The sequence below is a fragment of the Gymnoscopelus braueri genome, assembly GCF_963280865.1.
Source record: "Gymnoscopelus braueri genome assembly, chromosome: 19".
Classification (NCBI taxonomy): domain Eukaryota; kingdom Metazoa; phylum Chordata; class Actinopteri; order Myctophiformes; family Myctophidae; genus Gymnoscopelus; species Gymnoscopelus braueri.
The window spans coordinates 50,441,815-50,456,521 of record NC_137621.1 but is presented as its reverse complement, the minus strand read 5'-3'; the positions used below and the strand labels follow the sequence as shown (position 1 = coordinate 50,456,521).

Below are 14,707 nucleotides of genomic sequence, written 5' to 3'. Positions count from 1 at the left end.
CGTTTAGAAACATGTCCACATAAGGACCCTGGCCTTAGCATATGGTTTCAGGGTTAAGTGATTAACGGAATATACATGTAACAGTACACAGCAATAGACCATTAGAACACTCTCCCAGGAGGGATGGAGAGGTGAGTGTTTGTGGGAAGGAACTCGCCTGCAGACAGCTGCCCTGTAGTTCTGGAACACACTTCATAAGTACCGTCAGGAACTACACCTAGAAAACACACAAAATAAAAGTGCAGTCAGGAAATACACAAATAAAAGGTTATGTACATTTTCATTACTGCAGCCCATTGTATTACTTGTTTATGTCCAATGTATTTGTATTTAAGTTCATAACGTTGATATAAATTACTATACGCATTTACACTGAATAAGTGTTAATATCCCTTTAATATTACATTTATGACTATTGTGGGGTATTTGAGTGACAGTATAAAATTCCATTTAGTTTTAGTCTTATTTAGGTTTCAGAAATGTTTTACTTTTAGTCTAGTTTTAGTTGACTAAATATCATGTGATTTTAGTCGACAAAATCTGCAGTTGATTTAGTCGAGTAAAATATTTTTTGGCAGACCGTGTGATGGTGTTGTAATACCTGCAGGTAATGTGTTAAGTAAGAAGTGTGAGCACTTCCTCCACCACTGCCTTTTTTGGGCGGTGAAACCGCCCCTATAAGTGAGATTTGGAAAAATGTACATTTTCCTGCGCTGTGATCTGGGCCCAGGAAATTTGTAGAATTATCCTGCGCTGTGATTGGCCAATCACAGTCTATTCAGGACTGTGATTGGCCAGTGTCACATGACACATGTGCATAGCCCTATATAAGCAACCATAACTTGAATAAAACCAAAAATTTGTTTTTTTCAAGTTATGGTTTCGTCCATCATAAAGAGTGTTTCAATAAATGTATTTATCTTTTGTACATGATTGGTTGACTCCATTCAGTATTGTGATTAGCTAGCAAGACACCGCCCACTTCACACAGGATGTGATTTTTGTTATGTACAGGGTTGGGCGGGTTACTTTTAAAAAGGAATCCCCTACAGTTACAAGTTACTTTCTAAAAAATGTAGTCAGTAACGTAATCCCGATTACTCCATTTAAAAAGTAACTACTAGTTACTTTCAGTTACTTTTGGATTACTTTTAAGCAAAACTCTATTTAATTAGATAATACAAGTTTTACCATTGATAGACAAGAATGTTGAGCCTATGAAATTAAGATAAGGACAACAGAAATATGGTTAAGGTCATTTAATTGTTAAGAATTTGACCTCTCTGAACAGTTACATTACTGTAGAGTCATTGTGTCAACTAATAACAGATCATAAGAAAAGGCATCTTGACCTACAGTAAAATTTTGATTGTTTGACAACCAACAACTAGCTCATTTTAAATAACACAACCGTCCCTATGGGATCTAACCTCCATCCATGTGTGGGAAAAGTGGCAAATAAAATCTCTTTACCTTTACAAAAAAATAATAAAACCTAATAAAATGCATAGCCTTTAATAAAAAGACACTAAATGCCTTTAGTTTACAGCCTATATTCCCTAAGGCTATACATAGGCTAGATGAGATCAAGTAAATAGAATAGACCAGGTTAGCATGCTATTATAATATGTTACTCTCTCCCTCCCCCTACAGGCTGGTATTATAATACGTTACTCTTTACCTCCCCCTACAGGCTGCTATTATAATATGTTACTCTCTACCTCCCCCTACAGGCTGCTATTATAATATGTTACTCTCTACCTCCCCCTACAGGCTGGTATTATAATATGTTACTCTCTACCTCCCCCTACATGCTGGTATTATAATATGTTACTCTCTACCTCCCCCTACAGGCTGCTATTATAATATGTTACTCTCTCCCTCCCCCTACAGGCTGGTATTATAATACGTTACTCTTTACCTCCCCCTACAGGCTGCTATTATAATATGTTACTCTCTACCTCCCCCTACAGGCTGCTATTATAATATGTTACTCTCTACCTCCCCCTACAGGCTGCTATTATAATATGTTACTCTCTACCTCCCCCTACAGGCTGGTATTATAATATGTTACTCTCTACCTCCCCCTACAGGCTGCTATTATAATATGTTACTCTCTCCCTCCCCCTAAAGGCTGGTATTATAATACGTTACTCTTTACCTCCCCCTACAGGCTGCTATTATAATATGTTACTCTCTACCTCCCCCTACAGGCTGCTATTATAATATGTTACTCTCTACCTCCCCCTACAGGCTGCTATTATAATATGTTACTCTCTACCTCCCCCTACAGGCTGGCATTATAATATGTTACTCTCTACCTCCCCCTACAGGCTGGTATTATAATATGTTACTCTCTACCTCCCCCTATAGGCTGGTAGGGCCTGTAAAAGGCCAATCAAAAAGAAGGCCATCAAATAAAACGATGATTTTTAAGTCCACAGAAATAATTAATTTAACTTGAAGTTTAAGGATGACTTAATTTTAATATAGTACAAGAATAGTGTAACTATCTGTAAAATATAACCCATTTATTTCATAAAATTATGTATTGGGTTATAGCCTATTTGTCTCAATATTTGTCACATTCAGCACTGGACTTCACTGACTGTAGGGGTCACATTAATCACATTAGAATCACAGATTAGAGATTTTATGTATTTCCCCCTATTTTCTGTATTTTTCACTATTTAAAATATAGTATTTCTTAATTCCCCGCCCCCCCCCTCTCTCTCTGTCAAAAGTGTTGCTTGGCTTCCGCGCATTATAAACTGGAATATAGGCTTTAAATCTAACCTATCACTGGTTATGTGCAGCGTTTCACTTGATGTTGAATCTCAACCAGAGAACTGGTGTCTACCATTACCATATTGACAGAGGTGCACGCTGTGCGTCCTGACCGTCTCCACGCATCCATTCAGTAGCCTACCATCCCTACTCATGAGGCCTCCTGACTTTTGAGGCCCCAGGCGGTTGCCTAACCTTGCCTACAGTTAAGACCGCTACTGCAGTGCTGCTCACCGTCACTGCGCAGTTCCAGTGGGCAGCCACCAAGAAAGCTTTTTGAAGCAGCCACTAGGAAGCGACACAGCGTAGGCACCCTACGGGTCGTCGCATGCGACATGCATACTGTTATTTCGACTTATTATTATTTTAATGTTTGGTGACGGTGTTATAATAATGTATAACTTGTTTTTAAAATTTATGAGGGGAAGGGGAGAATGTAATCTGCCTGTGACCCTGTAAACATTGACTAGACAGTAAAGACTCATTTATATAGTCTACAAAGAACTCACCCTATAAAATTATATTTATACCCCGTAAGCTACTCTTTAAATAAAAAGCCTCATTTTATTTGACATAAAAGAGAAGACTGCGCTACCGATTATTTATCCCCAATCCAATGCTCTCCTATGTAGTATCTCCGTCTGCAGTGTTGCCTGGTCTGATTATTATAAGCCACATTGGGCTTATTTTTCTGAAGTTGCATGTAAATAATGGTAGAACGGTTGTGAGCTTGTAGATCGTCTATTTTCAAATAGCCAACATATATAAATATGCTCATTGTTTAATGGACGACCGATATAGCTTTGAAGTGCTCGTGTGGACTTTTATAGTCGCTTCTTTTGGGCTTGTTTTCATAGACCTGGTTGCTTATTTCTCTCGCAAATTCTGGCAACACCGCCCTGACGCAGCAGCAGCCTCCTGTCTGTGGGGATTTTACACAGAGAGGTGCGCGCTGCGCTCAACTCCAATCCATTGCCGTCTGTGTGGAGTGTGCGCTCTTGCAGGTGGTTGTTTGGTGTTATAATAATGTATAACTTGTTTGTAAAATTAATGAGGGGAAGGGGAGAATGTAATCCTCATGTAACCCCCGTTACAACACCCCCGTTACTGTAATCCAGATTACACATTTTAAAATGTACTCTAACACGTTACCGTTACGTTTTTTTTTTACTCTGATTACGTAACGGCGTTACATGTAATCCGTTACTTCCCAACCCTGGTTATGTATGACAGTTTGTCTATACTACTTGGTCTAATAAAAGTATATTTTCCTAAATCTGGAGACAATTCATATATAAACTATACAAATATTGTCCTGCTCATTACTGTGCACATGTTCTATATAAGTCTTCGTGTTTGAGCACAAATATGCATTTTGAGAACCCAAAAATGTTCGGCGTGCGCGCAAAGCACGCACGACACGCATACTCCCCCACACCTTCAGCTTCTGGCTAGGGGAAACACTAGTTTAGTTTTTATTTCGTTTTCGTCACTGAAAAAACAGGTAGTCACAGACAAATTTAACACTGGTTTGTGGGGGAGAAAGTTGCATAGAAATGCATGAAAACAGACACAATGGAACTCACAAGCGTTCATGACCATGTCACTGCGGAGCTCGGGCTTCCAGTCATCCCAGGAGGTCTCGAAGCCCTCGGCGAAGCGGATGCAGAAGTTCTTGAAGTGTCCCTTGCTGACCAGCGACTCTGACGAGCAGGCCGTGATCAGCGTACTCTCGATGGTCAGCACCAGCGCCGAGCCCGTGTCAAAGTCTATGCTGTGATTGGCCTAAATTTCGAGGACAGGGGAGGAGTTAAGCCTCGTTTATGCTCCGCCAGGTGCCCGAAAACGACCGAGAATGGCTGACCTCCAAGCTAGAACGAGCTTGAGGTCGGCTATTCTTGTCACGAGACACCATCGCGTAAATAAGTATGAATGGAGCTTTAAATGTCTGGAATCAGTGTGTTGATAATTTGGTGTCTTTTCATGGACCATAATGCCTTGCGACACTCCATAACAATGCTTGAAATAATTAGCACACCGTAGCAAGTAGCATACTTAACCACTTTCAACATGGACTCCCTATTTTGGGCATGCCATTAGAGACCAAACATTTCAATTATATATTGTTATTTTTATGTGAAAGTAGCCGATCTACAACATTTACTATTTTTACTAATGCAAAACACTGTAATGTGACTAAGTATAAAATAGGGCATTCATTTAGGGGAAAAAAATATGAAATATGGTGGTCCAAGGTTGGACAGCGATGTATAATATGATATACTGTAGGCCTATGTACATGTTCATAAGATACTTAAAGTAAGAATGCGTTCATGATTATCTTTCCATTTTTGGCACCTTTTTTCTTGGTAACACATCTTGCAATCTGTTATTTGCATAACGCTTAACAACATTAAGAAAACAATAACAAGAAATATCTAGCAAACTAATAATCAAGTGTAAACTCTAAGTGTTATATAGCAAGCTCTATGGGTTTGAAAGCCAAGTAGGAAGAAAGGTTTGCCCTTCGAACAGATAGCTGGACACCTGGACACACACAGCCGGTCATATACTGTACACTTCACCTCAAATCACCAGGTTTTGAGCGCACACACACACACACACACACACACACACACACACACGTTTGTATTACTATACAACAGATTTTATGAATGCCATATACAAAAAACAAAAAAATGCAACCGTAAGCCTGAAGCCGGAAAATAGCAGATCTACAAGCACACAACGCGTCGCAAGGCTACACATTGTGTGCTTCTATTTTCCGGTGCATGACACCAGCGTGCAATTAAGTTTAAATCAGGCACGACTTTATCTCTAATCCCTAAATCTAATTTCTAAATGTCTAATCATAATCCCAACCTGAATCTTTTCCCAAAAGTAAACGTATCTCAAAAAACCCTTTTCCAACCATTAAAAAAAACAAAAATTGTTCTTGCGAGGACCAGAAAAATGGTCCTCACAATGTCTATTTCTCATATTCTACTATACTTGTGGGGACATTTGGTCCTTACAAGTACAGTAATACAAACACACACACACACACACACACACACACACACACAGTCTGTCATATGTACCACTTCATCCTTGTTGTGTCCCCAGGCTTTACACAGCACCTGTGGAAAGCCTGGTTTTAATTTCTAAATTGACCCGTGTTATCCGGTCTAGAGCAGTGGTTCTCAAACTTTTTCATGTCAAAGACCACCCAAAATGATATGTATTTGGCCGCGGACCCCCACCTCACAATATTTTGTTCCAGGGACCACCAGAAGCAAAGATTTGAGTTACAAATGTTCACTTTAGAAATATATATATATATTCAAATATTTGCACACATTTTCACGATAAAAAAAATATAGCAGAACTACAAGCTAAAAGCGCAGCGCTATGAGCTTGTATATCTGCTATTTTTGAATAGCCAAAGTATAAATATATAAATATATTTTTTATATTTATATATTTATATCCAAGGACCCCTGGGGGTCCCTGGACCCCACTTTGAGAACCAACAGTCTAGAGCCCCGCCTACTGCACCTGGCCATTTGCACACAGCATTCCCCGTGTTCGTTCTAGAACCCAGACGGGATCAGAAACCTGCCAAGTGAACTGACCCCAGTCTCGTAAACCAGTGGATCTTGAGTAGAACTTTTGCCATATTATGATTTGAAGGCATGTCACAAACCTTCTTTAAAGAGATGAGGCTTTAAAATGTTTTGTTATTTACAACAGCTGAAGTGCAAACTGGTATAACAACCTCTTTATACATTGTCGCTGTCGGGCAGAAACCTTGTATCTCCATATCTAATATGTTTTATATGTGAAAATAGACAACCTATAAGTACACAATTTGTCATGATGTGACTGATTATGAAATGAGTTAACTTAAGGTTAAGTGTGTCTGTGGTTTTTACAAATATTGAACCAATGAAAAGTATTAACAAGGGCTTGTGACTAAATAATAACTACATTACATCCATTGGATAGTTTTTTTTTAGTTTTCTTCCATTTCCTGAAAAGTTTTGAACATACAAAGTTTCCACCGGACAGCCACGATACGTGAATGAATGAATTATCCCCCAAGTCCTCACACCAACCCCACAGTTCAGTTGTTATTCCAGTTTCTTTGATGGATGAATGTGATGGCTTAGTGTTGTGACCTACCCTCTAATGACAGTGGATATATGACAGGCTGTAACTGTCACCACAACTCACAGGACAAGACTGTCACTGTCACCCTGAAGCCTCATTTATGCTTCATGGCACAAAGGTGTCGCCCGCCGAGAACGGCCGAGAATAGTAGACTTTACAACCTGGAGCTTGTAGGCCTGCTGTTCAGCGCGAGACACTGTAGCGCGATGAAGTATAAATAAGGTTTAAAACACAGGACACACCGTCACTGTCAACCTAGTCTCACATAGCCAGACCACTATTCCACAATCTCTGAATGCTTTATACTGTAGAGTCTGGAACTAGACCTCCCGGAAGCCAGAGAAAGGAAGCTTTCATCCGTTTCGTTCTGTTCACGAAAAACATGTATATGAATATGAATTAGTTAATTAGCCATTAATATTAATTATTTAGATTTATACAGTGGTGGAAAGTAACTAAGTACATGTACTCAAGTATTGTACTTAAGTACAATTTTGAGGTATTTGTACTTTCCAATTTCCAATACTTTTTACTTTTACTACTCCAATACATCTCAGAGGCAAATATTGTACTTTTACTCCACTACAATTATTTGAACACTTTAGTTACTTTGTAGATTTTACAAAACATACATTATCCACTTCAGCCCTAAATACATTTCGGCCATTTGAAAATAGCCGATCTACAATTTGTATACATTTGAAAACTTGTAATGGGACATTCTGCATAATGAGTACTTTCTACATTGCAGTATTGAGTAAAACATTTGAGTACTTTTTCCACCACTGGATTTATATTAGGACAAATCTGTGCGGCTGTAAAAACGGGGAAGGAGGCATCACATCCGTCATTGTCAGCGTTTCTGTGCTCCAGACTGTATGACGGAAGCATGTAAAACATTGTGGGAAGGCAACGGTCTGGCTACGCAAGACTACTGTCACCCCAACACACAGGGGGGGAAAGGGAATAAGTAGTGGATTACTTTTCCTGCACGTTTTTGCTGGCCTAAAGTTCTCTTGGATCCGGATTCAGAGCGGTTGCCCTCGGTACCAGCCATGTGTCCTCTCTATTGAAATAAGTATGACACAACAGCTTGTACATGCGCCCTTATGGGAGGAAATACAACATGACATGTAGAATAACAAAGTGTGTACATGCGCGCTTTATGGAGGGAGAGACAGCATGACACGAACATGGAATAAAAAGCCAAAATAAAATGTCATGACTAGTCTAGGGTTGGAGATCCTTTAAGGTTTTAATGATTCCGGTTCCTTATCGGTTCCCTCTTAACGGTCCCATTCCTTATTGGTTCCCTCTTAACGGTCCCATTCCTTAACGGTTCCCTATAACAATTCCTATAGGGGGTTCCAAATTCCAAATGATCCTATCATCTACATCCTAACTCCTACAGGAAGCTGAAGTCGGTCGGCCATTTCATGTCAAGTCGCTCATGCCTGCTCGAAGGAGATAGGGATTAGGATTAGTAGGCATCAGTGAGGAGGTAGGAGGTAGGAAACCCAAGTGCTTGCTACCAGGAAGACGTTCCAAGCTGAACAGCATGATGTGTGATGACCCCACCCCTCAAGCTGGCTCAATAACGTGTGTCACCAGTGTTCAGAAATGGACGTCGCACAACATGACACTTCAGAGGAATTTATGTCCCACTTCTCACAACAAAATGTCCTCCTTTCCTCTATCCTCTTCTCGTTTCCTACATGCTTCCTCAGTGGGAGGGACGAACATGCAAGTGCGGGAAATGAGGATTTAATTTAAGGACCTGAGAGCAAAGATGGTTAATTATTTTTTAGGACGATCCGCCATCCCGATTGAAGCCACTAGAGGCGAAATGGTATACAAATCCTACAAATGGTCTTCTACGTGGGCACCGGCTTCTGACTGCAAATCTCAAGAACGTCCTAGGTTTACCAGTAGCACCTGCTAGATCCCGCGAGAGTGTGTTGCTAGGACAGAGAAAGGTTGATAATAATGTAGATTTTCTCCTGATTTGTCTCTCTGAAAAAAGCCATGTTAGTATAAAAATCTTGGGAATATTGTGTCGCTTTTGACGATCAGGTCCAATATTTAGTTCAGTGACCATGGGGCTAAAGAATGGTTCAGAAGCTGTGTTCACGTTCACTCTTCCATTGGAAATAATAGACTTCAACCTGCTTCCGGTCTCCTAAAAAGGCGTCCGCCCACTTCACGTAGCTACACGAAGTAAACCGGAGATGGTGAGTCTTGTCATTTTAGTCTTGGCTGAGACACACCCGGAGAGTGTCTATAGGGGCGGGACTTACCCTGGAAACAATCTTTTTCGTGCCAATCACAACACTCGTTTCATTCATGGAGAATGTCAAACAGATTTGTAAAGCCTCAACTTTAATTACCTTGGGTGGTACATCCGTTTAGACACTCAACCGGCTAGGCCTTGCCTGGGTCTTGCTAGGACTAGCGCTCTGTTTCCTAAACAATTAAGTATGTAAAGATTATGCTGTTTAGGTATTATCATTCTAAATGTTGCTGCTGTTCTACATACAGCAACCAGTTGAAGAATCACACATTTTTGCTTTAATGAAATATCCGAGACCATTCATGTTTATGGAAGATGCTGCTGAACACTTATTCTATTTCTAGTTTTACCACTTCAAATACTTTTTAATCTGAAAATAACAAATAACCGAAAATAGCCGATCTACAAGCTCACAACAGTTCACACTATTTTCGGTGCGCAACATGCTTCCATAGAAGACATGCTGACTTCTATGGAAATGACTGGAATCAGTCGTGGCCACTGAGAACTTTACTCCATGCACGTAGAACAACACATAGAAAACACTGAATGACAAGTTAGCTACTGTCTACTTGTAGCGTAAAGATCACAATTAAATGCAGCTAAACAAGACAGTGTTAATCTTGCCCAAAAATGGAGAGACGACAGGACGACAGGACGTTGGTGGGATATTCTATTCTATATTCTATATTCTATATTTTATATTATATTATATATTATATTCTATATCCTATTCATGCACATGTATACGATCCCTGTATCTCTATATTTGGTCGATCGGTCGTATGGTAGTGGGTATCGGCACTGGGTACCCTGACAACGGGTACCACAGGTGCTCTGACAACAAGTTCAGCGGTTATTGCATAAAATGGGTGGGGCATACGTTCCCGACTGGCATCGTTCCCGAGTAGGCCCATTTATACATCACCCATTGATTGTAATATCTAACGTTATTAGTACCGTGGTAACAGGTACCGCACTGGGTATTCTAACGGCGGGTACATTTAGGGTTCCTTGAGAGGGGTTCCAAATGGACCCTTACAGGTCTGTAACTCTGAGAGTGTACAAATGGAAGCAAATGGACCCTTACGGGACCATTTGGTTCCATTTGTACACTCTCAGAGTCATGAGGATACTACAAATTATTCTTTTTTAATAATTGAAAACCACTGGGGTATTGCATAACCGGGTGGGGCATGCATTCCCAACTGGCATCGCTCCAGACTTGCGTGGGCCCCCGACTACTCTGGGCAGACAGATGCCCAGGTCTAACACTGAAGCCATTACCTGGGAGGTGTTGGTGATGGGCAGACAGACAGATGCCCAGGTCTAACACTGAAGCCATTACCTGGGAGGTGTTGGTGATGGGCAGACAGATGCCCAGGTCGTTGACGGTCAGCTGGAGGAACAGGGTGCTGAAGGCCTGGGCGGAGGTCTGCTGGATGCCCGGCAGCTTGTCCACCACCTCCTTGGTGGCCATGTGGATGTCCTTGTTGAGGGCCATGCGTTGCTCGTTCCAGTTGTCGTACGCGGCCTTGTAGTTCAGCCAGAACAGCACGGCTGCAGGGCGGTTATAGGAAAAAGGAGAAGCACGATCTTGAATGTCATGTAAAACCAGAGATATATTATATGTATATGTATATACCGCACATGCCACTGATGCTCATTGGAGCGGTGCGTCAACGCGGTTGCCATAGTGGTCCGACAAAGCCGTCTCTCTCCTATTACAATCATCTTAACTCGCTGAATTCTGAACCGATTTTCTAGCGGTTTGGTTTGCTAAAAATGTCAGACATATACTTGGTTGAATTAAACGTGGGTTTTCATACCAAAAAAACACTTCATCTTGCATAGATAGTAACCATAATTACTATTTGCCGTATATGTGGCGGTTAAAACATTCACTGCCATGGGTGACTTTGACAACTCTTTTTCCAGAGGCCCAGACTGCCATGGGCGACTTTGACGACTTCTAGTTTTTTTAAACATCGCGCTGTTCTCTATCACCCGAGTGATCACTTTCACATTCCACTCACCCGGATACGGAAACAACGTCATCCGAAGATTTCCGCCTCCGTCAACTTCCTGTTTAGCTTTTTCATGTAAACGGCTGCATCTTGAGTTGCCTTTTTTTGCCCTGGATTTCGCGAGACATGTTATTTTCAACGTGCTGCTTCAAGAGAAGGGGCCGTTGCGGATGGATTTTTTTTCTCTGGGTGACGCACACTGATACCGGGTCTGTTTACAAACGGCCGGATGAGCGATCATATTGGATACACATTTTCTGTGGCCAGTTGAAAAGGTAAAAAATACGTGCATTTTTGGGCAAGACACACAACAGCTAGTAAACAAGAGAAGGGGGGATCGCGGGTGTTTTTTTTTTTGCTTCCGTGGCAGTACAGTGATCCACTCAGTGCTGAGCAGCATTCTGGGATCGATCATACTGGATTTAAATATTCTGTGACCAGTTGAAAAGGTATGAAAAACAAAAATTGCTGTCAGTGGGCGATTTATTTATGTATTTACTCTGGCAGTGAATGAGTTTAATACAATTTATCCTCTCTCTCTCTCTTGCTTCTCTCCATTCATGAGTGTTTAGAAGAAAAACACATTGCCAATGTGTAGACACTTTGGTCAATACATATTGTGATAATACTAAGTGATGTGTCAGAATCAAAGCTCAACCCGTCCTTGGAAATTGTGGCGTGAGACGATGTTGAGGTTTTTAGCTACACGTGTGTGTAAATGTGATCCAGACCTCTGTCGAACGCTACTGGCTGGGCGAAAACGATGGGCCGGTTGAGCGTGATGAGAACAGCCTCCTTGTCTGAGGAGCCACTGATCTCCTCCTGCAGGGCGTTCCTCAAGCCGATCCGCGTGCGGAAGTACGCCACCTGGTGGAAGTCAGAGCCCGCTTCTTCATACACCTGTGTGCAGGGGAGGGACGGGAGACATCGTTCCAAAGACATATTATGATCTATATATCACAAACAGGTGAATTAGCATTAACCTGGACTGTAGCTGTTAGGCTTTGTCGCCCTCTCCTGACGGAGCAGGGTAATTGCAACAATGTCTGAGCTAAAATAAAGATTCAGTCTTCTTCAAATTAACTTCAGTCTGTGTTATTCTTCCCGACCACAGGGTCTACATTTGTCAGTAGAAGAGAACATGTGGTGCTATATAGCACCATTTGACTAATGTGCTATATAGCAACAAATGAGGCTTCTCTATGAGCCTCATTTTCATAAAATGTTACTTCCAATCTGTATTTTAGAACATGTTAACCCATTTTAGGCCCGAAGCTGATTCTAAAATGGGTTAACATGTTCTACAATACAGATTGGAAGTAACATTTTATGAATTAAAATAAGTCCCGTACTGTAGGGACAGGCAGGGGACAATGCACACCTGGTGTTTACTATCTGTCCAGGGATAGGTTGACAGCATAATTAAATCTCACAGCTGAAACATTTTGGCAGGCCAAGTCCTAATCTGCAATTTGTTAAACAGCGTGAAAAGGAGCCACCCACACACTAGGGCTGTGTTTCATAAACAAGCTAAATATGTAAAATAATTACAATGTTTTGGTAGCCATACAGCCAGCCAGTTGAAGAAAATTGCAGATAGAGGCTTTAACCTTTAGCTTTAATGAAATCTCCAAGATCATCTGGGTTTTCTGGAAGATTGAACATGTGTTCTGTCGTTTGACCACTTCAAGTACCTAAGCTGCAATGCAGCCTGTGTCGCGGGTTCGAATCCCGATGACCTTTGCTGCGAGCCACTCCCCATCTATCTCCCCATTTCATGTCAGTCTATTGTCCTATAAAATAAAGGCATAAAAGACCCAAAATACTTCTTTAAAAAAATAACAAAAATAACTAATAAACAAAAATAGGCTATCTTAATAAGCTTACAACGCATCACTGACTTCAATTCAAATGAATGAGAGCTTTAATGCATGTGACTATCTGTCCCACAGGGCCAGGTTGACAGTATGTAAGTACCTGGTGTTTGACTATCAGTCCCATAGGGCCAGGTTGACGGTATGTATGTACCTGGTGTTTGACTATCTGTCCCACAGGGCCAGGTTGACAGTATGTATGTACCTGGTGTTTGACTATCTGTCCCACAGGGCCAGGTTGACAGTGTGTATGTACCTGGTGTTTGACTATCTGTCCCAGGGCCAGGTTGAGGTCCACTTGGCATTTCCCAAACAGCTTGAGGTAGCTGCTGCTACCGGGCTGAGCCTTGCACTGGATCCGGTTGGACAGCTCCAGTTCTATGAGGCCCGTCTCAAAGCGCACCGCCCGCATGGATGGAGTGGTGGCCGTCATCTGGATGCCCTGTGAGTGGGACAAAAAACATTACATTTCCATTGATATATAAAAGAACAAAAACAAACAAACAAATACAATAAAAATCCACTTCCTTGGCAAGTTGGCATGGAACATGTATCGTCATCGCAATATCAACATGCACAATATACAATCCAGGTATAAATTATGTTTTTGTTGGATTAGAAGAAAATGTTTTAAGCGGAGCAGTGAGCCAGGTGCAATGTTTTCAGTAAAACCAGGTTGTTGGAATGGAACTATAATCAATGTATTTCTTCTTATTATTTTCAGTGTATGCATACAATAGGTTTTCTATATTATCAGCAAACCAAAGGCAGAAAGCCATTCAAACTGTATACTTCAATATTTGCTTACTTATCGCGAGTTATATCGACATTGCAATACTCAACAATGTTATCGCATGTTGCATGATTTCCTAATATTGTGCAGCCTTAGAAGGGACAGCATTAATGAGTAGTTAATTAATCATTACATTAACGTTACGTATGTTAATTCTTGCCAGTTAATAGAACTCTAAGTGTGTAAACACTGACCCGTCCTGAAGTTGACTGTGTGTAACTGGGATATGAGTCAGCATTGTGTAAACATAACCACTTGTGCTAGAGGAACGGGAGCAAAAATGGCGTACCTTGAACATGAGACTGAGTGAATAGAGCAGGATTTTGGGTTTGTCTGCATCGGTTGAGATGTCGTGTTCGTTCCACAGCGGGATGGGCTGCTCTCCTCCTGCAAAAACACACCATGTGTCAACATTGTTACCTCCAATAAACAATTCCTACACAACCCACATCAAACACATTTCAAGCTCATATCTCAGTATTTACACTGGAAGACTCCATATGTGTAGAACTATTATGGATGAAAGCTACACAGTGGCCACATTAACCATTTATGAAACATGAAAACTCATGGCCAGGTTTACACATTTACAAATTGGTCTTTATTGGTTGCTCTCTAGCAAAAAAAACGAAAACAAAAAAGAAAAAGAAAAAAGAACAGATCTGATGAGAGCGAGTTATGATTTGATAATGATGTATTGAGTTATATTATTATTGATTGTACAACACTTAGGTCAGCGGTTGTTTTTAAATGTCCATTCTCA

The 14,707-nt window shown here is 41.0% G+C and overlaps 1 protein-coding gene across 16 annotated transcripts in view; it reads right to left on the bottom strand.

Moving 5' to 3' along the window:
• The window catches only part of kiaa1109 (KIAA1109), a 157,602-nt gene that overhangs the window by 53,915 nt on the left and 88,980 nt on the right, over positions 1-14,707 (bottom strand). For 11 of the 16 annotated variants that reach the window (XR_013932188.1, XM_080415114.1, XM_080415123.1 and 8 more), the window contains exons 59-65: positions 14,234-14,331; positions 13,408-13,593; positions 12,009-12,177; positions 10,599-10,810; positions 7,943-8,026; positions 4,374-4,572; positions 158-217 (exon numbers count right to left, since the gene is read on the bottom strand). Coding sequence is in view for 15 of the 16 variants with exons in the window: in XM_080415114.1 (XP_080271240.1) it covers positions 158-217; positions 4,374-4,572; positions 7,943-8,026; positions 10,599-10,810; positions 12,009-12,177; positions 13,408-13,593; positions 14,234-14,331 (1,008 nt within the window). In the remaining variant the exon portion in view is untranslated. The remainder of the gene's footprint in view (positions 1-157; positions 218-4,373; positions 4,573-7,942; positions 8,027-10,598; positions 10,811-12,008; positions 12,178-13,407; positions 13,594-14,233; positions 14,332-14,707) is intronic. The other 5 variants (XM_080415127.1, XM_080415117.1, XM_080415119.1 and 2 more) reach the window with 1 other exon arrangement.